Here is a 23,358-nt window from a genome sequence, read left to right on the forward strand (position 1 = left end):
CCCGGGTCCTGGCCACCGGTCCGGGGGGGGCTCTGCATTTTAATTTAATTTTAAATGAAGCTTCTTAAACATTTTAAAAACCTTATTTACTTTACATACAGCAATAGACTTATGGAAAGAGACCTTCTAAAAACGTTAAAATGTATGACTGGCGCGCGATACCTTAAATTACCGTGAATAAATGAAGACTCGGCACAGGACGTCTGAAAGGTTGCCAACCCCTGATCTACTCTGATAATTTCAGGGTGGGGACTGAGAGCCAGGACACCTGGGTTCTGTCCTCAGCTCTGAGTGGGGAGTGGGATCTAGTGGGTTAGAGCAGGGGGGACTCCTGGGTTCCATCCCCAGCTCTAGGTGGGCAACACCGGGCAGTGGTTCAGGAACATCCGCTCACCCCAAGGTGGGTGTGAGGGGTCCTTCCAGCAGCGGGGGACGTGCTCTGCCCCATGCCAGGCTGCCTTGTGTCACTTCCTCCTTGCACCATCTCCCCCGCACATCCCTTCCAAGGAGAGAGAGAGTTGATATGGGCATCTGGGGCCAGCTCTCCCCACACAGGGGGTGTCCACGGCCCCAGAGGGGGTGGCCCTGGCACCGGGGGCTGGTGCCCTACGGGAGACGCACCCAGGCTGGTGCCCCTTTCTCCTCTTTCCCACCATCCCCCTCTTGCCTTCCCTCCTTTCACTTTCTGCTCCCTGGTTTTCTCTCTCCCTCCCTCCCTCTGTCCCTGCCCCACCCAGTGGATGTAACTCATCCCTTCCCTGTAATTCCACCCCCGGCCTGGGCTGGGCTGAGCTGGGGTGTGACCCCGTGTATATAAGGAGCTGCGAGGAGCCCTTCTCCCCTGCAGTGTGACCTTCCCCAGCCAGACACAGAGCAGGTGAGAGCTGCTCGCTGCTGAGCATCCCTAGGGGCCTGTCCCCTCTAGGGGCGCCAGCTCCAGGGGTGGGAAATTGGGTGTGGGCCTTTCCTCTCTAGGGCACAGGCTCCGATCTGGCCCCAGAGTGGGGCCTGGCTGGCTCAGGGCAGGGGAGTTCAATCCAGTCTGTCCAATCCTCCTTCCAGGTTGCTCTCAGCAAGTGACATCGGAGACATGAATCCCGCCTGGGTCCAGCACCTCATTGTCCTGGGGACGCTGCTGGGAGCCGGCGACACCAGTACGGATACGGCAGGTAACGCTGCTCCCCATCCCGCCCCTGATCCTGCTCTAAAGTGACCCTCCCTGCAGGGGCCAAGCCCAGGGGAGGGGGCAGCAGGATGTGGTTATTTATTGGCCATCTCCCAGCTCTGACTCCCTCCCCCACCTCTTTCTCTCTCCTGCAGATACCTGGTGCTACGATGACCCAAAATGCGGTAAGAGAAACCATCCATCCCCTGTGCCACAGACTCCACCCTCTGGCCTTACCCAACTCCGGAGTTAATTACTGTTTTCCCACATTTGGATGGGTGGGGAAACTGAGGCACAGAGAAGGGCAGTGTCAGCATTCCAGAGCCAGGGATAGAACCCAGGAATCCTCACTCCCAGCCCCACAGCCCTGCTCTAACCCAGAAGACTCCAACTCCCTCCCAGAGCCATGTGTAAAACCCAGGAGACTCCCCTGCTCCTACTCACTGGACAGCATTCCTCGTGCGGAGCTGCAGCAAGGACCCAGGAGTCCTGACTCCCAGTTCCCCCACTCCCCTGCCAGAGTTAGGGACAGAACCCAGGAATCCTGGCTCCAGGTCTAAAATTTGCATCATGCAGCCACCTCTGGGGTGGGTGACAGCAGCTGATTAACATTCTGACTCTTCCTCCATTTCCTTCTCTGGCCCTTCCCCCTCCCTGTTGGCTCCTCCCCTCTTGGCAGGTCCAGAGACATGGGCGGCTCTGGGGCACTGTAATGGCACCAGGCAGTCCCCGATCAACATCGTCACCCCTGCGGCTGTCCACAATCCCCACCTGGGGGCTGTGTCCCTCGCTGGCTATGGGGATGCCAGGAAGCTTATCTCCATGAAAAACACGGGGAAGACAGGTAGGTACAGAGTATCAGAGGGGGAGCCGTGTTACTCAGGATCTGTAAAAAGCGACAAAGAGTCCTGTGGCTCCTTATAGACTAACAGACGTATTGGAGCATGAGCTTTCGTGGGTGAATACCCACTTTGTCAGACACATGTCAGGTAGGTACAGAGTGACCCCTAAAGCGAGCGCCCTGCGCTGCCGTGCCGGATGCCTGGGTCCCAGAGCCAGAACTAGGCACTTTAGCACCTGTGGTGAGCAAAGATATTTGTACCCCCAGACGCGACATGTGTGGGGGCAGACAGGGTCCTGTGCAACCCCCCCCAATTTTGCCTTCCATTTAGCACAGAAGGGGATAGGAGCTGTGCCCCCACCCTGCCTGGGGAGCACCTGGCTGTGCAGAGGTGGCCTGGCTCAGTGCACAGAGCAGGGAGGGCCGCCTGGCAGCCAGCCAGCACCCCGGCTCCCACAGCTCCGAGAGCCAGGGGCCCAAGCGGGCAGGCGGCTCCCACCAGCTTCTGATCCGCCAGCTCCTGGCAGGAGGCGACAGTTTTCAAACAGTGGGGCACACCTGGCTGGCAGGCCCGCTCACCCCGCCCATGTTACAGCCCTGGTGGGTCCCATTCCCCACCCTGGTCTCTCCCCCAGCTCACAGCTGCCACTCCGGACGCCTGGGTCCCATTCCCTGTGTTGGTCTCTCTCCCGCCCCTTACAGTGGAAGTGCATTTAGCGGATGGGCTCCATCTCAGCGCCCAGGGGCTCCCAGCTATCTACACAGCCAAATCCTTCCACCTGCACTGGGGCCAGGGGGCAGCCCGGCCTGGCTCGGAGCATTACATCGATCACAAACAGTTCTCCATGGAGGTGAGAGAGGCAGGGGGTGCAGCGCTGGCCCCAATGCTCCAGTGCAGAACTAAGGGGCGCTGTGAGGTCTGGAGCAGGCTGGGGGGGGCTCAGCAGGGGGTGCTATGCTGCAAGGAGCAGGCAGGAGGCTCAGTAGGGGGCGCTGTGCGGCAGGGAGCAGTTGTGGGTTTGGCGGGGGCGTTGTGCTTAAGGTTCAGGGGGCACAATAGGGGCGCCATGCTGCAGGGGGTGGGCAGAGGTTCAGTAGAGGTTGCTGTGCTGCCAGGGGCAGGCAGGGGGCGCTGTGCTGGAGGTGATGGGCAGGGGGCTCAGCAGGGGGCGCTGTGCTGCAGTGGGTGGGGGATCAGCAGCGGGCGCTGTGCTGCAGTGGGTGGGGGATCAGCAGCGGGCGCTGTGCTGCAGTGGGTGGGGGATCAGCAGCGGGCGCTGTGCTGCAGTGGGTGGGGGATCAGTAGGAGGCACTGTGCTGCAGGGGGTGGGGGATCAGTAGGAGGCACTGTGCTGCAGGGGGTGGATGGGGGATCAGTAGGGGGCGCTGTGCTGCAGGGGGTGGATGGGGGATCAGTAGGGGGCGCTGTGCTGCAGGGGGTGGATGGGGGATCAGTAGGGGGCGCTGTGCTGCAGGGAGCAGCCGGGGGCTCCATAGGGGGCGCTCTCCAATTTTACTCTCTCCCCCATTAGCTCCACATTGTTCATACCAAGAACAACCTGAGCATGGATGACGCCCTGAAGGATCCCAAGGGAATTGCTGTGCTGGCCTTCTTCATCCAGGTGAGGCAGTGCGGGGCGATGTGCCCGGACTCCTGGGTTCTATCCCCAGCTCAGGACAGGCAGCAGGGTTTAATAAGTTAGAACAGCGGGGGCTGGGCAGCAGGACTCCTGGGTTCTCTGGGTGGGAAGTGGTATCTAATGATTCGAGGAGGGGCTGGAGTCTTACTCTGAGTCACTCTAGGACTCCCAGCCCTCCCCACACCTCAGTTTCCCTATTTGCTGTACTCATGTGATCTTGTCCCTCAGGCAAAAGCTCACGCACGCCCCTCCCACTCCTGGGATTCCTTCACCCAGCACCTGGAGAAGGTGGCTCTGAAGGGTGAGTATCCCCTGAACTGGGGTGCGGGAGAGGTGGATTACAGCTGGCCTAGCATTGGGGCTGGGGACAGTACAGCTCTGTGCCACCAGGGGGCGAGAGAGAACAATGGATGCGAGGAGGCGGGTGGGGGCGAGGAGTCCGGACTACTGGGTTCTGTCCCTAAGCTGGCAGGAGAGTGGGATCTAGTGGGTTAGAGCAGGGGGGTTGGGAGCTAGGACTCCTGGGTTCTATCCCCAGCTCCGGGAGGGGCCGAGCTGGGCCCTCACTCTCCCTCTGCCCCTCCAGATAAGAAAACGAATCTGGACGGCTCCTTCTCCCTGCGGGAGCTCCTGGGCTCGGTGGACCTAGCCTGCTATTACCGCTACCAGGGTTCCCTCACCACCCCCAACTGTGACGAAGTCGTGGTCTGGACTGTCTTCCCCGAGCCCATCCTGGTGCCTCCTGGTGTGGTGAGTGTGGGGTTGGAGGGAAAGGAGAGAGTCAGGACTCCTGGGTTCTCTCCCCAACTCTAGGAGAGGAGTGGGCTCTAGTGGGTTAGAGCAGAGGGGCCTGGGAGTCAGGACTCCTGAGTCCTTTTTCCAGCCCCCCTCCCCTCTGCTGTTCATACCCCCTGTCTCTGCTCCAAAGTGATCCCCATCACAACCTTCTCAGTTCTCTCCATTGATGGGGTGTCCTCCACTCCACAGGGTACCCCAAATGTGCCTCCCCCCTCAATTTGCCCCTCCCCCACTAATCTGTCTCCCTCACTGCAGGTGGCTGCGTTCCCCTCCATCCTCCGCTCCACAGACTCACATGCTGGGCCCCGGCTGCAGAACAACTACCGGCCTCTGCAGAGCCTTGGGGATCGCCAAGTGCAGGCCTCGGCGGCCCTCCAAGTCGCCCCCAGCTCCTCTTCCACCCCGCGGCCTGCAGCCTTGATCCCTCTACTCATCAGTATCGCAGCAATCACCTGGCATCTATAAGGGGACAGAACCAGACATCTAGAAGCTGGGCCTAGGCGGGGGAGGTGCTGGGAGCCAGGACTCCTGGGTTCTATTCCTGGTTCAGCCACAGACTCCCTATGTGACCGTCATCAAGCGCCATCCCCGCTCTGGGCCTCAGTTTCCCCATCTATAACATAGGGATAGGTTTTGCTTCACAGTCCTGGAGATCAGCATTGATCACAGTCCTCTTGGAGACTGGGTTGGTACATACCCGTCAGCTAATATAACTCAGGAGAACTGGATTGCAAGCCCCCCATCACCAGGAGTTTGGACTGAGTGGGCAGAGGGGGGTTTGCTGAGTAGTATATATGTGTGTCCATCTTCTGTCCTACTGCCCCCTGTTGGAGGAGTGAGCCCTGCCCCATGTATGTGTATCCATCCATCTGTCCTACTGCCCCCTGCTGGAGGGATGAGTCCTGCTCTGTGTGTGTATGTCTATCTCTCTGTCCCACTGCCCCCTGCTGTAGCGTGAGCCCTGCCCTGTCTCTGTGTGTCCATCCGTCTGTCCTACTGTCGCCTGCTGGAGGGATGAGTCCTGCCTCTGTGTGTGTGTGTGTGTGTGTGTGTGTGTGTGTGTGTGTGTGTGTGTGTGTGTGTGTGTGTGTGTATCTGTCTGTCCTACTACCCCTTGCTGGAGGCGTGAGCTCTGCCCCATGTTTCATGTGTGTGTGTCGTACTGGTGCCTGCTGGAGGGATGAGCCCTGCCGTGTGTCTGTGTGTGTCCTACTGCCCCCTGCTGGAGCGATGAGCCCTGCCCCGTGTGTGCTGGCTTTCTTGCTTTTTGCCTCTGCTTCTCTATGTGTTTTCCTTTGAGACGGTAATTTCCTGCAATACCCTGGACAAAACTTTCTGAATTAACTAAGTACTGTAGAAGTTTATGGTATTAAACAGGCAGATGTTCCCACATCCTTATGGCATTGCAGGGACCAGCTCTAGAGGGAGCCTGGCTAACATAAACTCTGGGAAGTGTTTGAAAGACTCTGGAACAATGGGCCAGCTAAGGACGAACTGTTGGTTGAGTGGGATCCCTCGGAGATACTTCGGAGGACGGGAAGGCAACATCTCACCTCCAGAGGAGAAACCCATTGTCGTCTGATCTTCTGCTACGGGAGGACAAGACCTGAGCCCTGAGCTGGATAAAAGGAGGGACTCAGATTCCAGGGAGTTCTTGTTCTGAGCTAACAGGTGTTATGAACTTGTGACCACAGACAAACTCCTGGGTGTGCCTTGAAGGCCTTCCCAAGCCCTGGCTGGGGTTCGGGTGATCTCTGGGTAGCTTATTTGCCTGCGTGTAGGTTCTTGTGTTCTCAAAATGTTTTCTCTGTAACGCTTTCACCTTAAGAATAAATGTGCTTGCGGGGTGGTGACTCACCTGTGGGCACTGACGCTGCTTATAGCCTCTGAGGGGAAGGCAATGTAGACCTGCAGAGGTGGTCTGAGTGAATTCACAGTGTAGGCAGGGAATTGTGCAGCCTGGAAATACACAGAAGGAAATGAGACACAGGTGTGTATCCAGGAGATGTGACGGCTGAGGAGCTGGGAGCCTCGAATGGAAGCCCTTGCTGGACCATATGGGGGAAATACAGGTGCAGTTGCCCTGAATTGGGCCACCAAGCAGTGCCCTGTGAGCTCAGTGTGACCCAGGGAAAAGCCAGAGAGCGCTCGTGGGTCTGTTGGCTAAAGCAGCTTGGGGCTAGAAGCTGAGAACTAGCTCCTTGGGCCTTGGCTACAGTGGCAAGTTGGAGCACATTAAATCAGCCCCGGGCGCCCTAACTCCTGAGGTGTCCACACTGGCAAGGCACGTAGAGCGCCCAGGCCCCACGGCTGGAGCACCCCCGGTAATCCACCTCCACGAGAGGCATAGAGCTTGCTGCACCCTGGCTGGAGCGCCGCAGCACCAGTGTGGACGCCCTGGTCTATTAATGTGTTCGGATGGGCCTCCAGAAGTGTCCCACAATGCCTGTTCTAGCCACTCTGGTCGTCACTTTGGACTCCACTGCCCTGCCCTCAGGTGACCAACCGTCAGACCCGGCCTTTCAATTCTCTGGGAATTTTGAAATTCCCCTTCCTGTTTGCTCAGCGTGGCGTGGCGTGGCGTGCTCTCAGCACAACTTTCCAGGTGACCCTGCCTCCACGCGGGTTCTGGAGCCCCAAGCTTGAAAGGATAACGGGCTCACAGGTAATTTCAGCACATCAGGTGACAGTCCCAAGGGAGTCCTTGTGACCAAATCCATCACAGGGGGTTTTGCTGAGTTGTGTGTGTGTGTGTGTGTGTGTGTGTGTCCATCCGTCTGTCCTACTGACCCCTGCTGGAGCAGTGAGCCCTGCCCCATGTGTGAGTGTCCATCCGTCTGTCCTACTGACCCCTGCTGGAGCAGTGAGCCCTACTCCTTGTGTGTGTGTGTCCATCCATCTATCTGTCCTACTGCCTTCTGCTGGAGGGGTGAGCCCTGCTCCGTGTGTGTGTGTATGTGTGTGTGTGTCCATCCGTCTGTCCTACTGACCCCTGCTGGAGCAGTGAGCCCTACTCCTTATGTGTGTGTGTGTGTGTGTGTGTGTCCATCCATCTATCTGTCCTACTGCCTTCTGCTGGAGGGGTGAGCCCTGCTCCGTGTGTGTGTGTGTGTGTGTGTCCATCCATCTGTTCTACTGCCTTCTGCTGGAGGGATGAGCCCTGTTCTGTGTGTGTGAAAGGAAAACATATAGAACAGAGAGTGAAGCAGAGGCAAAAAGCAAGAACCAGGTGTGACCGAGATGTTAATTTCCTGCAATACCCTGGACAAACCTTACTGAATTAACTTTAAGTGCCCTAGAAGTTCATGGTATTAAACAGGCAGATGTTTCTGGATTTGTGTGGGATTGCATGGACCCGCTCTAGAGGGATCCTGGCTAACGTAACCTCTGGGAAGTGTTTGAAAGACTCTGGAACAATTGGTGCAGCACTAGGGGGTGCTGTGGTGCAAGGAGTGGGGTGGGAGGGGCTCAATAGAGGGGGCGCTCTCTATCCTCTGAGTGCCAATAACTGAGGGTGGCAAAAATCTAGTATATTAATTTTGGGGTGGGGACTGAGAGCCAGGACACCTGGGTTCTGTCCTCAGCTCTGACAGGGGAGTGGGAACTAGTGGGTTAGAGCAGGGGGGAGCAGGGAACTAGGACTCCTGGGTTCCATCCCCAGGTCTAGGTGGGCAACACTGGGCAGTGGTCCAGGCACATCCGCTCAGCCCAAGGTGGGTGTGAGGGGTCCTTCCAGCAGCGGGGGACGTGCTCTGCCCCATGCCAGGCTGCCTTGTGTCACTTCCTCCTTGCGCCATCTCCCCGCACATCCCTTCCAAGAAAAGCGAGATGTGGGCATCTGGGGCCAGCTCTCCCCACACAGAGGCGTGTCCACAGCCCCAGAGGGGGTGGCCCTGGCACCGGGGGCTGGTGCCCTACGGGAGACGCACCCAGGCTGGTGCCCCTTTCTCCTCTTTCCCACCGTCCCCCTCTTGCCTTCCCTCCTTTCTCTTTCTGCTGCCTGGTTTTCTCCCTCCCTCCCTCTGTCCCTGCCCCAGCCCGTGGATGTAACTCATCCCTTCCCTGTAATTCCACCCCCCCGGCCGCGCTGGGCTGGGCTGGGCTGGGCTGTGACCCCGTGTATATAAGGAGCTGCGAGGAGCCCTTCACCCCTGCAGTGTGACCTTCCCCCTCCAGACACAGAGCAGGTGAGAGCTGCTTGCTGCTGAGCATCCCTAGGGGCCTGTCCCCTCTAGGGGCGCCAGCTCCAGGGGTGGGAAATGGAGCACGGGGCCCATCCCCTCTAGGGGCTCCACTGGCCGGGGGTGGGAAATGGGCCACAGGTCTGTTCTCCCTAGGGCACAGGCTCCGATCTGACCCCAGGGCAGGGGAGTTCAATCCAGTCTCTCCAATCCTTCCTCCAGGTTGCTCTCAGCAGGTGACATTGGAGACATGAATCCCACCTGGGTCCAGCACCTCATTGTCCTGGGGACGCTGCTGGGAGTCCGCTACACCAGTACCGATACGGCAGGTAACGCTGCTCCCCATCCCGCCCCTGATCCCGCTCTAAAGTGACCCTCCCTGCAGGGGCCAAGCCCAGGGGAGGGGGCAGCAGGATTTGGTTATTTATTGGCCACCTCCCAGCTCTGACCCCCTTCCTCCACCTCTCTCTGTCTTGCAGGTCCCTGGTGCTACGATGACCCAAAATGCGGTAAGAGAACCCATCCATCCCCTGCAACATAGATATCCACCCTCCGACCTCACCTTGGGCAGGAGTTAATTACGGTTTTCCCACATTTGGATGGGTAGGGAAACTGAGGCACAGAGAAGGGCAGGGTCCGCGTTCCAGTGCCAGGGATAGAACCCCGGAGTCCTCGCTCCCAGCCTCACCCCCTGCTCTAAACCACAAGACTCCAACCTCCTCCCAGAGCCGTGTGTAAAACCCAGGAGCCTCCCCTGCTCTAACTCACTAGATGGCATTCCGTGACCATAGTTGCAGAGAGAACCCAGGAGTCCTGACTCCCAGTTCCCCCACTTTATCCCACCACAGCCCACTCGCCTGCCAGAGTCAAGGACAGAACCCAGGAATTCTAAATTTTGCATCATGCAGCCACCTCTGGGGTGGGTGACAGAAGCTGATTAACATTTTGACTCCTCCCCCATTTCCTTCTCTGGCCCTTCCCCCTCCCTGTTGGCTCCTCCCCTCCAGGTCCAGAGGCGTGGGCGGCTCTGGGGGACTGTAACAGCACCAGGCAGTCCCCGATCAACATCGTCACCCCTGCGGCTGTCCGCAATCCCAACCTGGGGCCTGTGTGCCTCACTGGCTATGGGGATGCCGGGAAGCTTAGCTCCATGAAAAACACGGGGAAGACAGGTAAGTACAGAGTGACCCCTAAAGTGAGCACCCTGCATTGCTGTGCCGGATGCCTGGGTCCCATTCCCCACCCTGGTCTCTCCTTGGGTCTCATTCCCTGTGTTCGTCTCTCTCCCCCACCCTGCACACACACACAGTGGACGTGCATTTAGCGGATGGGCTCCGTCTCAGCGCCCAGGGGCTCCCAGCTACCTACACAGCCAAATCCTTCCACCTACACTGGGGCCAGGGGGAAGTCAGGCCTGGCTCGGAGCATTTCATCAATCACAAAGGGTTCTCCATGGAGGTGAGAGAGGCAGGGGGCGCAGCGCTGACCCTAATGCCCCAGTGCAGAACTAGGGGGTGCTGTGCTGCAGGGAGCGGGATGCGGGGCTCAGCAGGAGGCGCTGTGCTGCAGGGAGTGGGGCTCGACAGGGGCCACCATGCTACAGGGAGCGGGCGGGGGGTTCGGCAGGGGGCGCTGCGCTTCAGGGGATGAGTGGGAGGGTCAGCAGGGGGCAATGAACTGTAGAGGGTATGCGGGGAGCTTGGCACGGGGGGCTGGAGGGGCTGGGCGGGGGATCAGTAGGGAGGCGCTGTGCTCAGTAGGGAGGCGCTCTGCTGCAGGGAGCAGTTGGGGGTTTGGCGGGGGCGCTGTGCTTCAGGTTCAGGGGGCACAGTAGGGGCACCATGCTGCAGGGGGTGGGTGGGGGCTCAGCAGGAGGCGCTGTGCTGCAGTGGGTGGGGGATCAGTAGGGGGCGCTGTGCTGCAGGGAGCAGCAGGCAGGGGCTCCATAGGGGGCGCTCTCCAATTTTTCTCTCTCTCCCCCGTTAGCTCCACATTGTTCATACCAAGAACGACCTGAGCACCACTGATGCCCTGAAGGATCCCGAGGGAATTGCTGTGCTGGCCTTCTTCATCCAGGTGAGGCAGTGCGGGGGCGATGAGCCCGGACTCCTGGGTTCTATCCCCAGCTCAGGACAGGCAGCAGGGTTTAATAAGTTAGAACAGCGGGGGCTGGGCAGCAGGACTCCTGGGTTCTCTGGGTGGGAAGTGGTATCTAATGATTCGAGGAGGGGCTGGAGTCTTACTCTGAGTCACACTAGGACTCCCAGCCCTCCCCACGCCTTAGTTTCCCTATTTGCTGCACTCATGTGATCTTGTCCCTCAGGCAACAGCCCACGCACGCCCCTCCCCCTCCTGGAAATCCTTCACCCAGCACCTGGAGAAGGTGGCTCTGAAGGGTGAGTATCCCCTGAACTGGGGCACGGGAGAGGTGGATTACAGCTGGCCTAGCATTGTGGCTGGGGACAGTACAGCTCTGTGCCACCAGGGGGCGAGAGAGAACAATGGATGCGAGGAGGCGGGTGGGGAAGAGGAGTCCAGACTACTGGGTTCTGTCCCTAAGCTGGCAGGAGAGTGGGATCTAGTGGGTTAGAGCAGAGGGGTTGGGAGCTAGGACTCCTGGGTTCTATCCCCAGCTCTGGGAGGGGCCGAGCTGGGCCCTCACTCTCCCTCTGCCCCTCCAGGGAAGAAAACGAATCTGGACGGCTCCTTCTCCCTGAGGGGGCTCCTGGACTCGGTGGACCTAGCCCGCTATTACCGCTACCAGGGTTCCCTCACCACCCCCAACTGTGACGAAGTCGTGGTCTGGACTGTCTTCCCCGACCCCATCCTGGTGCCTCCTGACGTGGTGAATGCGAGTGTGCGTGTAGGGTGGAGGGAAGGGACTCCTGGGTTCTCTCCCCAGCTCTGGGAGGGGAGTGGGCTCTGGTGGGTGAGCGAAGCAGGGTCTGGGAGTCTGGACTCCTGGGTCCTTTTTCCAGCTCCCCTCCTCTCTGCTGTTCATACCCCCTGTCTCTGCTCCAAAGTGATCCCCATCAGAACCTTCTCAGTTCTCTCCATTGATGGGGTGTCCTCTGCTCCACTCAGTAGGGCACCCCAAGTTTGCCTCCCCCCTCAATTTGCCCCTCCCCCACTAATCAGACTCCCTCCCTGCAGGTGGCTGCGTTCCCCTCCATCCTCAACTCCACAGACTCACATGCTGGGCCCCGGCTGCAGAACAACTACCGGCCTCTACAGAGCCTTGGGAATCGCCAAGTGCAGGCCTCAGCGGCCCTCCGAGTCGCCCCCAGCTCCTCTTCCACTCCGCGGCCTGCAGCCTTGATCCCTCTACTCATCAGTATCGCAGCAATCACCTGGCAGCTATAGGGGGACAGAGCCAGACGCCTAGAGGCTGGGCTAAGCAAGGGGGGTTCTGGGAGCCAGGACTCCTGGGTTCTATTCCTGTTCAGCCACAGACCCCCTATGTGACCGTCATCAAGCGCCATCTCCGCTCTTGGCCTCAGTTTCCCCATCTATAACATAGGGATAGATTTTGCTCCGCAGTCCTGGAGATCAGCACTGATCACAGTCCTCTTGGAGACTGGGTGGGAATGCACCCTTCAGCTAACCTATCTCAGGAGGAATGGATCGCAAGCCCCCCACTGCCAGGAGTTTGGACTGAGTGGGCGGGGGAGGGGGGGCTGACGTTCCACTCCATATGCTTTATAAAAGTATGCTTATGAATGTAAATATGGTGTAACTGGAATACGCTTTATGCAAAAGGTCTCCTGTAAGGTATCATTGCAAAGCTTATAATCTACTGAGTGTGGTCATCCTGTTTGTATGAATGTATCAGTCTTGTATCTGAAGCTAGAAATATGAAGTATAACTCTGAGGTCCTATTGTAATTATGCAAAGTGTGAGCCATTGATGGTGGTTTAGAATCTTGATGGCTCCTGTTGTCAGAAGTCATGGGTGTGGTGCTCTGTTCTGTTCAGTGTTGATAACAGTCGTTTGTGTGCGTGTGTGTGCGAATCTTGATGGTTCCCATTGAGTAGGACAATTGGTTGTAGATGTTTATTTACCTGCAAGCCTTCCTGTGTACCTATGGGCCAGCCCTTGGGGAATGAAGAATGAAGTCTTACAGGACATGTGACTATGTCACATGATACTGGAATCCATCTTAAATCTGGTACTTTCCCATTTAGATGTAGGGGTGGGGACCCAGAGAGACAAAAGATTCCTGCTTTGTGCCAAAGCTACAAAAGGGGGTGGAACAGGACAAAGCAGGCCAGTTATGAGAACACCCGTGTTTACCACCTAAGGCTGCCAGTCATGAGAAAGCTCCTGTTTTCCACCTGAGATGTCTGCTGGAACTAACAAGGACAGTACCAGGGGAAAGGATTGGGCCCAGACTAGGAAGGAGTCTAGTCTGTGAAATAAGCGTTTTGGAACATCTCTGGGGGTGAAATATTACCTGTGATCAGTTTCTTAATGTATTAGGCTTAGACTTGCGTGTTTTTGCTTTATTTTGCTTGATGACCTACTTTGTTCTGCCTGTTACTACTTGAAACCACTTAAATCCTACTTTTTATGCTTAATAAAATCACTTTTATTTATTAATGAACCCAGAGTAAGTGATTAATACTGTGGGGGGAGGAGGGAACAGCTGTGCATCTCTCTCTATCAGTGTTATAGAGGGCGGACAATTTATGAGTTTACCCTGTATAAGCTTTATACCAGGGGTCTCAAACTCAATTTGCCTTAGGGCCAGAGCCAGTCCTCAAATCCTCCCAGTGGGCAAATAATGCCACTGAAGGTGGTGTTCAGAAAAGTAAATGTTTATATTGTATTTTTATGTCGAATTTCTTAGAAATAATAAAACTGTCATACGACTTTATACAATTCTTCACCTGGCAGAGAGTTTTTAGGGTTTGCCAGGCACCTGGCAACACTTCAGTTCTGTGAGTTTTTTGATGTTTGACCTCAGTGACTTTCCTGTCTCCGAAAGTCTGTGAGACTGAGGGATCATCCTTCAGGATAGGTTGTAGATCCGTGATGATGTACACGATCCATTGTCTACGGTCAAGCTCTAAGATACAACCGCATTTGCTCCAATCCCTCAGACAGAGACAAACTCCTACAGGAACTCTATCAAGCGTTCTTAAAACTACATTACCCACCTGGTGAAGTTAAGATACAGATTGACAAAGTCAGAAGGTTACCCAGAAGTCACCTACAAAGAAAGTAACAGAACGCCACTAGCCGTCACCTGCAGCCCCCAACTAAAACCTCTCCCGTGCATCATCAAGGATCTACAACGTATCCTGAAGGATGATCCCTCACTCTCACAGATCTTGGGAGACAGGCCAGTCTTGTGACGGCTTTCCAGATGGATGCTTCATGCTCCATGTCACTGGACATTCCATCAGAGGAGAAGAGAAGAATGTCCTGGAAAAAGGAGAATTATTCAGAGATGGCTACTGACTCCATAATTATGTTTCCACAGAGTCTCTGTTGAAGAGTTTATTATTCAAAATGCTCTCAAATGACATGCCAGAGATATATTGGTTTTTACATTTATCCTTAACGCCGGGAGGAGTGGTAATGATGGAAATGGGGTTTCGTTTGGTTAGAGGGCTCCCGATAGGGTTGCCAACTGTCCAGTCACACAAACCCAAACACTGTTGCCCGACCCCGACCCTTCCCCAAGGCCCCATACCCAACTTCACTCCTTCCCTGAAGCCCCACCCCGATCACTCCATCACTCGCTTTCTCTTACTGTCACTCACTTTCACGGGGCTGAGCTTGGGACTTGGGGTGCGGGAGTGGGCTCACGCTCTGGGCTGTGTCCGAGGGGATCGGAGTGTGGGAAGGGACTCTGGGCTAGGCCTGGGGCAGGGGTTGGGTTGCAGTAGGGATGTGAGGTACAAGCGCTGGAAGGGAGTGTGCGTGCAGGAGGGTGCACCGGAATGGGGGTGTGTGTGTGGGGAGGGGTCCGTGCAGGAGGGGGTTCTGGGCTGGAGCAGAGGTGCAGGGGGGATAAGGGGTGTGGGCTCTGACTGGCCTTACCTCATGCAGTTCCCGGGAGGTGGCGCAGCGGGTCTAAGGAAGGCTCCCTGCCTACTCTGGCCCTGCGCCACTCCAGGAAGGAGTCCATTAGCAAATTAGCAGAAACCTTTCATTTATTTTTACCCATCTGTGACGTTACTGACATAACCTGTAACCGTATAGATCATTGTTGCAACCACCATTATATATTTGCAGCAAATATTGTATTGTCTATGGGAAGGGTATGATTTACTGATTATGATTATGCTAGCTGTGTGTGTGTATCATTTTTGTGGTTGAAGTTATGAACATTGGCTATGCACTTGTATATCAATGTATTCTGAATCTAGCCTTAGTAAGGCATTTGGTCAGCTTCTTGAGAAAGGAATTTGCAAGTTAAGTGCCCAATCAAGAAACACTTAACTGACAACAGACCTTGGGAGACTCCAATCCACATAAGAAGTCTTCCTGGGGACTTTCAAGATAGCATGTGGGCAATGGCTGCCACCTGTAAAGAACTGAGTCATGCATGGGCATGTGACTTGCCCATGTGACTCCAGACTCCATTTTGCTGTAATTTTCCACAGTAAGAACAAAGAGGTGTTCTTACACCTGGAAGAGACTATAAAAGACAGTCGCCCTGTCTCCATCTTGTTTTCAATCCTGCTTCTACCTCTAGAGGGACTTTGCTACAAACTGAAGCTCTGAACAAAGGACTGAATGACCCATCCCAGCTGTGGATGGACTCCAGAGACTTGGTTTGAACCTGCAGTTTATTCTATCACTGCTACAAGCCTGAACCAGGAACTTTGCCATCACTGGATGTAATTGATTCCATTTAACCAATTCTAGCTCTCATCTATATCTTTTTCCTTTCATGAATAAACCTTTAGATTTTAGATTCTAAAGGATTGGCAACAGCGTGATTTGTGGGTAAGATCTGATTTGTACATTGACCTGGGTCTGGGGCATGGTCCTTTGGGATCAGGAGAACCTTTTTTCTTTTACTGGGGTATTGGTTTTCATAACCATTCATTGACATAACGAGTGGCACTGGTGGTGATACTGGGAAACTGGAGTGTCTAAGGGAATTACTAGTATGACTCATGGTTAGCCAGTGGGGTAAAACTGAAGTCTTCTCTGTTTGGCTGGTTTGGTTTGCCTTGGGGTGCATAGGAACTCCAGCCTTGGGCTGCAACTGTCCTGCTTTAAGCAATCTGTCCTGAATTGACACACTCAGATCCCACCAAAGCCAATATCGCTACACCATCCTTCCAGTCCCTGCAGCCCAACCTCCACCTTAGGTTCTAGATACTTTGCCAGTGATTAAAACCTCCGGTGGGAGTGTGACGTTGCACTCCATACGTTTTATGGAAATATGCTTATGAGTATGAATATGATGTAACTGGAATATGCTTTAGGCAAAAGGTCTCTTGTAAGGTATCGTTACAAAGCTTATAATCTACTGAGTGTGGTCATCCTATTTGTATGCATGTATCATTCTTGCATCTGGAGTTAGAAATATGAAGTATAACTCTGTGGTCCTATTGTAATTATGCAAGGTGTGGGCCATTGATGGTGGTTTAGTATCTTGATGGCTCCTGTTGTCAGAAGTCACGGGTGTGGTGCTCTGCTCTGTTCAGTGTTGATAACAGTCGGTTGCATGGGTGTGTTCCCTCTGTGTGCTGCCCCAGCTCTGCAGATCGCTGACACAGCGGACACTGAGAGAACCCCCGATGACCACAGACTCTGATAAGGTACGAAGGCAACCGGCCAGGTTTATTGCCAAACAAAACACAGTCTCTAGCTTCCTGGATCAGATGTCTACAGTTCTGCCAGTACGTATGTGCTCCCTGACAATGGACCGGCTCAGTCAGTGGCAGGATTTACCACCACCCCCTAGGCCAGACAAAGACAACTCCTCAGGGGCGCATTCTTATACACAAGTACAAATAAGTTATGCATCACTCCTGACGCGTAGAGGTGCCGCCTCTCACAAAACAACTCTACCATATTACCCTCCTGCCCCTGTCTTTAGGATAGGTCGGCCTGTTCCTGTTATCTGTGGAGAATGTGCTAATACCAAAGTGTTCTGCTACCACCGTGGCTAGGGTGACCACATAGCAACTGTGGAAAAACGGGACGGGGTGGGTGGTAATAGGAGCCTATATAAGAAAAAGTCTCCAAAAACGGGACTGTCCCTTTAAAAATGGGACATCTGGTCACCCTAATCCTGGCATGTGTCTCCATAACTAGTGCCTAGTACCTTTTTAGGTAGGGTGACCAGATGTCCCGTTTTTTAAAGGGCCAGTCCCTTTTTGGGGGACTTTTTCTTATATAGGCGCCTATTACCCCTCACCCCATCCCATTTTTTCACAGTTGCTATCTGGTCACCCTGCTTTTAGGTATGTGTATTTTTGCAACATCGGCCCTCATCTTGCCAGCTTCTGTGAGCAGGGCCTGCCTCTGGCTCACAGCTGAACTTTGCTTTATGTTAGCAAAGTCTTGACCGTTACTTTAGTTCAGGCCTTAGGCTTCATACCAAGCCTCTGATGCAAGAGTTTATGTTTCAGGGCCTCCTCTTACTACATTCCCCCACTTTTTGTCTTTTTATGGGGATGTTTACCCATCACCCCGGAAAAGCACAGTGCAGGGACTGAAGATAACCCAGTGGGCTAAACACTGTTATGTGGTCACCTCATTTCACCATCCATCCACTCATGCCCCACCTGTCTTTAGTCTGCACATTCCCTTGTACGACTGATGGATTTTATTATGCAATTATTTTTAGTCCCTTATGGTGGGCCTGGGAATATTGGGCCCGGGACCATGACTGAGCAATGTAGTGCTATGACTGAGCCTTAGGGGCACGCCCACATAATTAATATATATGAATAATATGGCTATGGCATATATAGTTGTAGCGTATATGGGTATAGGTGTCTAGTATGTATGTGTACATATGACACCACTTTATATCCAAGCATAACCAGGTTTTTCCAAGCTGGTGGTGTACTCTGGCCCTTTGACTTTATGGCCACAGAAACACATTCATATTAGAGCAGGGGTAGGCAACCTATGGCACGGGTGCCGAAGGCGGCACGCAAACTGATTTTCAGTGGCACTCACACTGCCCGGGTCCTGGCCACCAGTCCGGGGTGGGGCTCTGCATTTTAATTTAATTTGAAATGCAGCTTCTTAAACACTTTTAAAACCTTATTTACTTTACATACAGCAGTAGTTTAGTTCTATATTCTAGACTTATAGAAAGAGACCTTCTAAAAATGTTAAATTCGAGTGAATAAATGAAAACTCGGCACACCACCTCTGAAAGGTTGCCAAGCCCTGTTATAGTGTGTTCCACAGTATTATGTACATGAAGTAAAGCAGAAATTTGGAGTAGTGATCAGGGGCGGCTCTAGACATTTCGCCGCCCCAAGCAGGGCAGCACGCCACGGGAGGCGCTCTGCCAGTTGCTGGTCCCGCGGCTCCGGTGGACCTCCCGCAGGCGTGCCTGCAGATGCTCCACTGAAGCCGCGTGGGACCAGCGGACCCTCCGCAGGCACGTCTGCGGGAGGTCCACCAGAGCCGCCTGCCGCCCTCCCGGCGACCGGCCCCGCGGCGTGCCGCCCCAAGCACGCGCTTGGCGTGCTGGGATCTGGAGCTGCCCCGGTAGTGACACTACCACTGAGGCCTTTATATATAAATGTCTTGTAATTAGTTACTACACAGTACTGCTCATTTATGTTATAGGTTACCCATACTGGTGGTTGTCACCCTCCGGTCAGCTTCACTGGGCAGGAAACAGAAGTGGCTTGCTTCTCGGTTCCATTGGTTGAACTGCTCTGTGATACACCAGCAGTTGACGTAGATCCAGTTGTTTCTTATGGATGCTGTCTTCCAGATAACCTACTGAATGGACAGTCACCAATTTATCAAATATTGCTGTGTCAGGATGTAGTATTGGTATCCAGACTGTTTTGAATAACATGTGCCTTAGTTAGGCTGCAGTCTCAGTAACCCAAATTACGACTGGTACTAACCGGGAATTTGTTTACCCAATTTGTAGTTACTGTGTAACTTAATTTCGTTACCAATTTGTTTTTTCCTTGCCTTCATGTTGTTTGCTGCCGTTCATCTGCTGATTTTTACCTGTGCGTTGGTTAAACAGTTTAGCAATGTTATGCACATTGTAAATGATACAGAACAATAATACAACACTACAACAATAATACAGCAATAATAGTTGCTTTTACGCAGAAGCCAAATTCAAATTAACTGACAGGATTTGCTAGCTGATTGCCAACTGAATATGGTAGATTGAAGTGTATTTCACCAGTCTCTTCGTTATAAAGCACTTCTTTTTTCTTTTCTTGATGCTTGGGAGGTGGTTTCTTCACTGGATACTGATATCATCTGGGGTTTTTGTAGTGTGAGATCTTCCGGTGTCTTTGGTCTGTGGGATGCAACCTTTAAACAACTTTTGTTTGTTAACATAGTAAAGTGTTTTGTTTTCAATAACTCAAACTTAATACAAAGTTCACCTTAGTTTATTGACAATGTAATAGGGACCAAGTCTTTTATAACACAAGCTATACTTCTGCAATTGTTGAATAGACATTCATTTTCAGTTGAGGTGCATTACTAATATTTTATTCTAAATAAAATGCTTAACCGCTAAAATAGATGCTCACAATCTTCTGTGAGAAGGTGTATTGCTTTCCCTTGCTGAGTTTTGGCAAACGAGTTAATAACAGAATTTTTACCGATCTTTTTAGATTTAATTTGCTTGTGATACCTATTCCACTTCTGTTAACTGTTTAGAAGCACAAACTTTAATAACCATTGCTTCCCATTAACATAACATAACAAAAGAAAAGCGTATAAAATTCAACTAACTATAAAATTTAACTAAAATAAGTTTTAAATACAGGTCCATGCAAATACTTTGAGGGTATTAAACGTCCATGATTCTTTTGTTTTGTTTGGGAGCCAAAGGTGGAAACCTGTTGAAAACATGGAAAGCTTTTGAAATTGTTTGATCAGCTTTATGCATAAATGGTCATTTTTAAACATTTTTGCTATCACATTCTTATAACTATATTTAAAAACCCAAACAAGTTTATAAAACCTCAAACAAGAAATTGACGTTTTGTTAATATTATCTTTACCTTAATGTTGATGTTTCCCCTTACATTTTTTCTTTGCATAACAAATAAAAAAAATTAAAAAACAAACCAAAACTGTGATTACTAACAGAGAATTATTTTTGTTTGCAATTGCATTTGTTAATGCAGAAATATATGTACATATATTTATAACCAAGACCTTGTTGAGCTTTGAAAAAAAATGGTATTAATAATATTATGATGGTTATACCCCAATCATAACATTAAAATAGTGTGGTCTCTTTTATATATAAAGGGTATCAAATTGATTTTTGTTGCAACAAAATAAAAATTAAAAATAGTCACGTGACACACACAACACAAGACAACCTACATGACATACAGGCAGGGCCGGCTCCAGGTTTTCTGCTGCCCAAGCGGCGCAAACAAACAAACAAAAAAGCCATGGCAGCACGATCGCACTGCTCCACTCTTCGGCAGCAATTCAGCTGTGGGTCCTTCGCTCGGAGAGGGACTGAGGGACCCGCCACGGAATTGCCGCCAAAGACCTGGACGTGCTGCCCCTATAGCGGCCGGAGGGCCACCCCTTGGTATTGGCCGCCCCAAGCACCTGCTTCTTTAGCTGGTGCCTGGAGCCGGCCCTGCATACAGGACAAACTTACAATTAAAAACAAATGGCACCAGAATTCTGTTCATAACTATACAAAATAAGGCAAACAAAAATAAAAAATAAAAAGAGTTAAACATTTGAATAAACAATGTATTACCTTATTTAAAACTTTTAACAAAAAATGGTAAAAATATATTAATATTTGCCAAATTTATTCTATTAATTGGGTAACAAGGAATTTTACGTTACTTAGCAGAGTTTTAAAATAATGTTATCTGGAAATAAGAAAAGTCCATGTTTCAAATATTAGTGAGTGGTTAGGATTAGAAGCAGAGTGTGCATTTCTGTTGCTTGGTAATCCTATCTTCAAGAAAATTAGGAATAATTCCAGCTGTTGCATTCCTGGAGGGTTAAAATAATTAATTTACTGGATTTATTTAAAGATTTTACCTTGTTTTTGCGCCTTAGAGACTAACAAATTTATTTGGGCATAAGCTTTTGTGGGCTAGAACCCAGGTAAGGTACAGGCAGCATCAGGAAGTTTAGCAAACTGATAAAGGATATAAAAGAAAACATACTGGGATGTAAAAATATTTGAGAAAGGAGGTTATATTTTTAGCGGAGTGTGGAGTGTGGTTTTGTGGGTCAAAGCAGTTGGGAAACAGCACCCTGGGTTTTGATCCTGGCTCTGAGATGAGAGTGGGGATAATTATCTGCTCTTGTAAAACCTGAATTTGTTCTGCCCATGTCTGTTGTTTTTGTCTGCATGCCGAACAGATTGCGGGAATGCCCCCCTTTTCCTGCAGTTAACTGGTTTGGGGCAACTCCATGTGTTAATGCAGGAGTAGGCAACCCATGGCACGCATGTCGAAGGTGGCACGCGAGCTGATTTTCAGTGGCACTCACACTTCCCGGGTCCTGGGCACTGATCCAGGGGGCTCTGCATTTTAATTTAATTTTAAATGAAGCTTCTTAAACATTTTAAAAACCTTATTTACTTTACAAACAACAATAGTTTAGTTCTATATTATAGACTTATAGAAAGAGACCTTCTAAAAACATTAAAATGTATGACTGGCACGCGAAACCTTAAATTAGAGTGAATAAATGAAGACTCTGCACACCACTTCTGAAAGGTTGCCGACCCCTGTGTTAATGCATCCATTTTAGGTGTTAACCTGCTCAGTTTTAGCTTTTGACTTTGAAATTCCTTTGTACTCACTCCCCTGTGACTGAGTCGCAGAGCCTGTCTTGTAATGTGCTCTGTGAACTGTTCCACTTTTTCCTTCTCTTGATTTACCAATTCAGTGTAAGTGTTGGGTGCTACTTTCTCCACCTGTGCACGTACTTGTCCCGTTCTGACAGGCACCCGTCTAGGATGCTGTTTAGCTTTTCCCAGAACCTGGCTTTTACCATAAGGTGGTGGTTGCACTGTAGTGGACCTCGTTTCATCTTTTAATTTTACTAGGGCCACCTTTTTCCACGTCTGTCCCCATTCTTCAGGCACAGGGAGCTATCTGAAGCCTGCTGTTCACCACCAATATTTATAACAGGGGACGGCACATGTATTTTTGGTAGGGTCCTTGCAGCTGTTTCCGATGTTTTATTCTGTTCCTGCGCTGTCTGTCTCTGGACTCCTCGCCGCCCTGCAAGGGGGGTGGGAGCATTCCAGGGCTGTGTAGCTTCTTTTGATCCTTTTTTTGTTACCGTTACTTGCCCCGCCAGTTTTGAGGCCTGCTGTTTTAACCGTTTAACGGCCACGGTTATAGTTTGCAGTAGTCTACATTTCAAGGCTATTGTCTCTGCTGTAGCCTTACACATTTCATCACATGTTTCTTCCCCATTATATTTTTTAAACTCTGTGGGGATTTCCAGATAGGGGTTAAGGGGGTTCCCTAGCTTTTGGTTTTCTGTCCTGCTAGATGGTGATTTCTACAGCGGACAGCTCGTTTACTCACCAGATCAGCGGTTGGGGTCACCAGTGTTGTCAGAAGTTACGGGTCTGGTGCTCTGCTCTGTTCTGTGTTGATAACAGTCGGTTGTGTGGGTGCGTTCCCTCTGTGCTGCCCCGGCTCTGCAGATCGCTGATGCAGCAAACCCCGAGAGAACCCCCGATGACCACAGACTCCGATACGGTATGAAGGCACCCGGCCAGGTTTATAGCCAAACGAAACACAGTCTCTAGCTCCCTGGATCAGATGTCTACGGTTCTGCCAGTATGTATGTGCTCCCTGACAAATGACCGGCTCAGTCAGTGGCGGGATTTATCACTGCCCCCTACGCCAGGGGTGCATTCTTATACACAGGTACAAACAAGTTACACCTCACTCCTGACGCAACCCCTCTACGTGTCAGGGTGCCGCCTCTCACAAAACAACTCTACCATATTACCCTCCTGCCCCTGTCTTTAGGATAGGTCGGCCTGTTCCTGTTATCTGTGGGGAATGTGCCAGTACCGGAGTGTTCTGGTACCATCCTGGCACGTGCCCAGCAGGGCCGTCCTTACCCATACGCAAAGTACCCAGCTGCATATGGCTCCAGGAAATTTGGGGCACCACATTTCCTGGTGCCCTGCACAGCTGCGTGCTGCTCCAGGCCCTGCTCCTGCTCCTCCTCCGCCCCGCCCCTGCTCCACCCCCGCCCCCACTCCCCCGATCGCTGCGTCCTCGCTCCTTCCCCCTCCCCCCCCAGCCTCCTGCACGCTGCAAAACACCTGATTGCGGCAGGCAGGAGGGCAGAGAGGGAGGGAGAAGCGCTGATTGGCAGGGCCCGCCGGTGGGCAGGAGGTGCTGGGAGGAGGGAGAGATGCTGATAGGGGGGTTGAGCACCCACTATTTTTTCCCTGTGGGGTGCTCCAGCCCTGGAGCACCCACAGAGTGGGCGCCTATGCCGCAGTGTCCTCTTCTTGCCCTCCAGCCATGTTATCAGAGTCTTTTCCCCCTTCCAGGAGCGAAGTAGCTCAGTTCA

At 52.3% G+C, this 23,358-nt stretch overlaps 2 protein-coding genes and 1 long non-coding RNA gene across 3 annotated transcripts; 2 read left to right on the forward strand and 1 right to left on the reverse strand.

Moving 5' to 3' along the window:
• The first annotated feature begins 1,090 nt into the window (after window positions 1–1,090).
• LOC123368351 (carbonic anhydrase 4-like) lies at window positions 1,091–5,483 on the forward strand. The gene is made up of 8 exons (XM_045013107.1): window positions 1,091–1,169; window positions 1,321–1,350; window positions 1,845–2,009; window positions 2,709–2,857; window positions 3,539–3,628; window positions 3,875–3,947; window positions 4,233–4,396; window positions 4,700–5,483. Exons 1-8 carry the CDS (start codon window positions 1,091–1,093, stop codon window positions 4,907–4,909), a joined length of 960 nt encoding a protein of 319 aa, XP_044869042.1. The 3' UTR covers window positions 4,910–5,483.
• A 1,515-nt stretch (window positions 5,484–6,998) lies between these two features.
• LOC123368354 (carbonic anhydrase 4-like) lies at window positions 6,999–12,066 on the forward strand. Its single transcript, XM_045013113.1, has 9 exons — window positions 6,999–7,109; window positions 8,848–8,954; window positions 9,105–9,134; window positions 9,633–9,797; window positions 9,935–10,083; window positions 10,612–10,701; window positions 10,949–11,021; window positions 11,307–11,470; window positions 11,779–12,066. The coding sequence occupies exons 2-9, from the start codon at window positions 8,876–8,878 to the stop codon at window positions 11,986–11,988; spliced, it is 960 nt and encodes a 319-aa protein (XP_044869048.1). The 5' UTR covers window positions 6,999–7,109; window positions 8,848–8,875; the 3' UTR covers window positions 11,989–12,066.
• Window positions 12,067–19,186: 7,120 nt separating this feature from the next.
• LOC123368392 lies at window positions 19,187–22,621 on the reverse strand. The gene is made up of 2 exons (XR_006578761.1): window positions 22,350–22,621; window positions 19,187–19,658 (listed from the first exon to the last, which is right to left on the reverse strand). It is a non-coding gene; the product is annotated as an uncharacterized LOC123368392 (long non-coding RNA).
• Window positions 22,622–23,358: the final 737 nt, after the last annotated feature.

Source organism: Mauremys mutica, chromosome 4 (assembly GCF_020497125.1).
Source record: "Mauremys mutica isolate MM-2020 ecotype Southern chromosome 4, ASM2049712v1, whole genome shotgun sequence".
Lineage (NCBI taxonomy): Eukaryota > Metazoa > Chordata > Testudines > Geoemydidae > Mauremys > Mauremys mutica.

Excerpts from the sequence above, each read along its gene's own strand:
- LOC123368354 (XM_045013113.1), top strand. The coding sequence starts at position 8,876 with ATGAATCCCACCTGGGTCCAGCACCTCATTGTCCTGGGGACGCTGCTG. Across the intron at positions 10,084-10,611 it reads ACAAAGGGTTCTCCATGGAG|CTCCACATTGTTCATACCAA; the intron begins GTGAGAGAGGCA and ends CTCCCCCGTTAG. Across the intron at positions 10,702-10,948 it reads TGCTGGCCTTCTTCATCCAG|GCAACAGCCCACGCACGCCC; the intron begins GTGAGGCAGTGC and ends CTTGTCCCTCAG.
- LOC123368351 (XM_045013107.1), top strand. The coding sequence starts at position 1,091 with ATGAATCCCGCCTGGGTCCAGCACCTCATTGTCCTGGGGACGCTGCTG. Across the intron at positions 2,858-3,538 it reads ACAAACAGTTCTCCATGGAG|CTCCACATTGTTCATACCAA; the intron begins GTGAGAGAGGCA and ends CTCCCCCATTAG. Across the intron at positions 3,948-4,232 it reads GGAGAAGGTGGCTCTGAAGG|ATAAGAAAACGAATCTGGAC; the intron begins GTGAGTATCCCC and ends CTGCCCCTCCAG.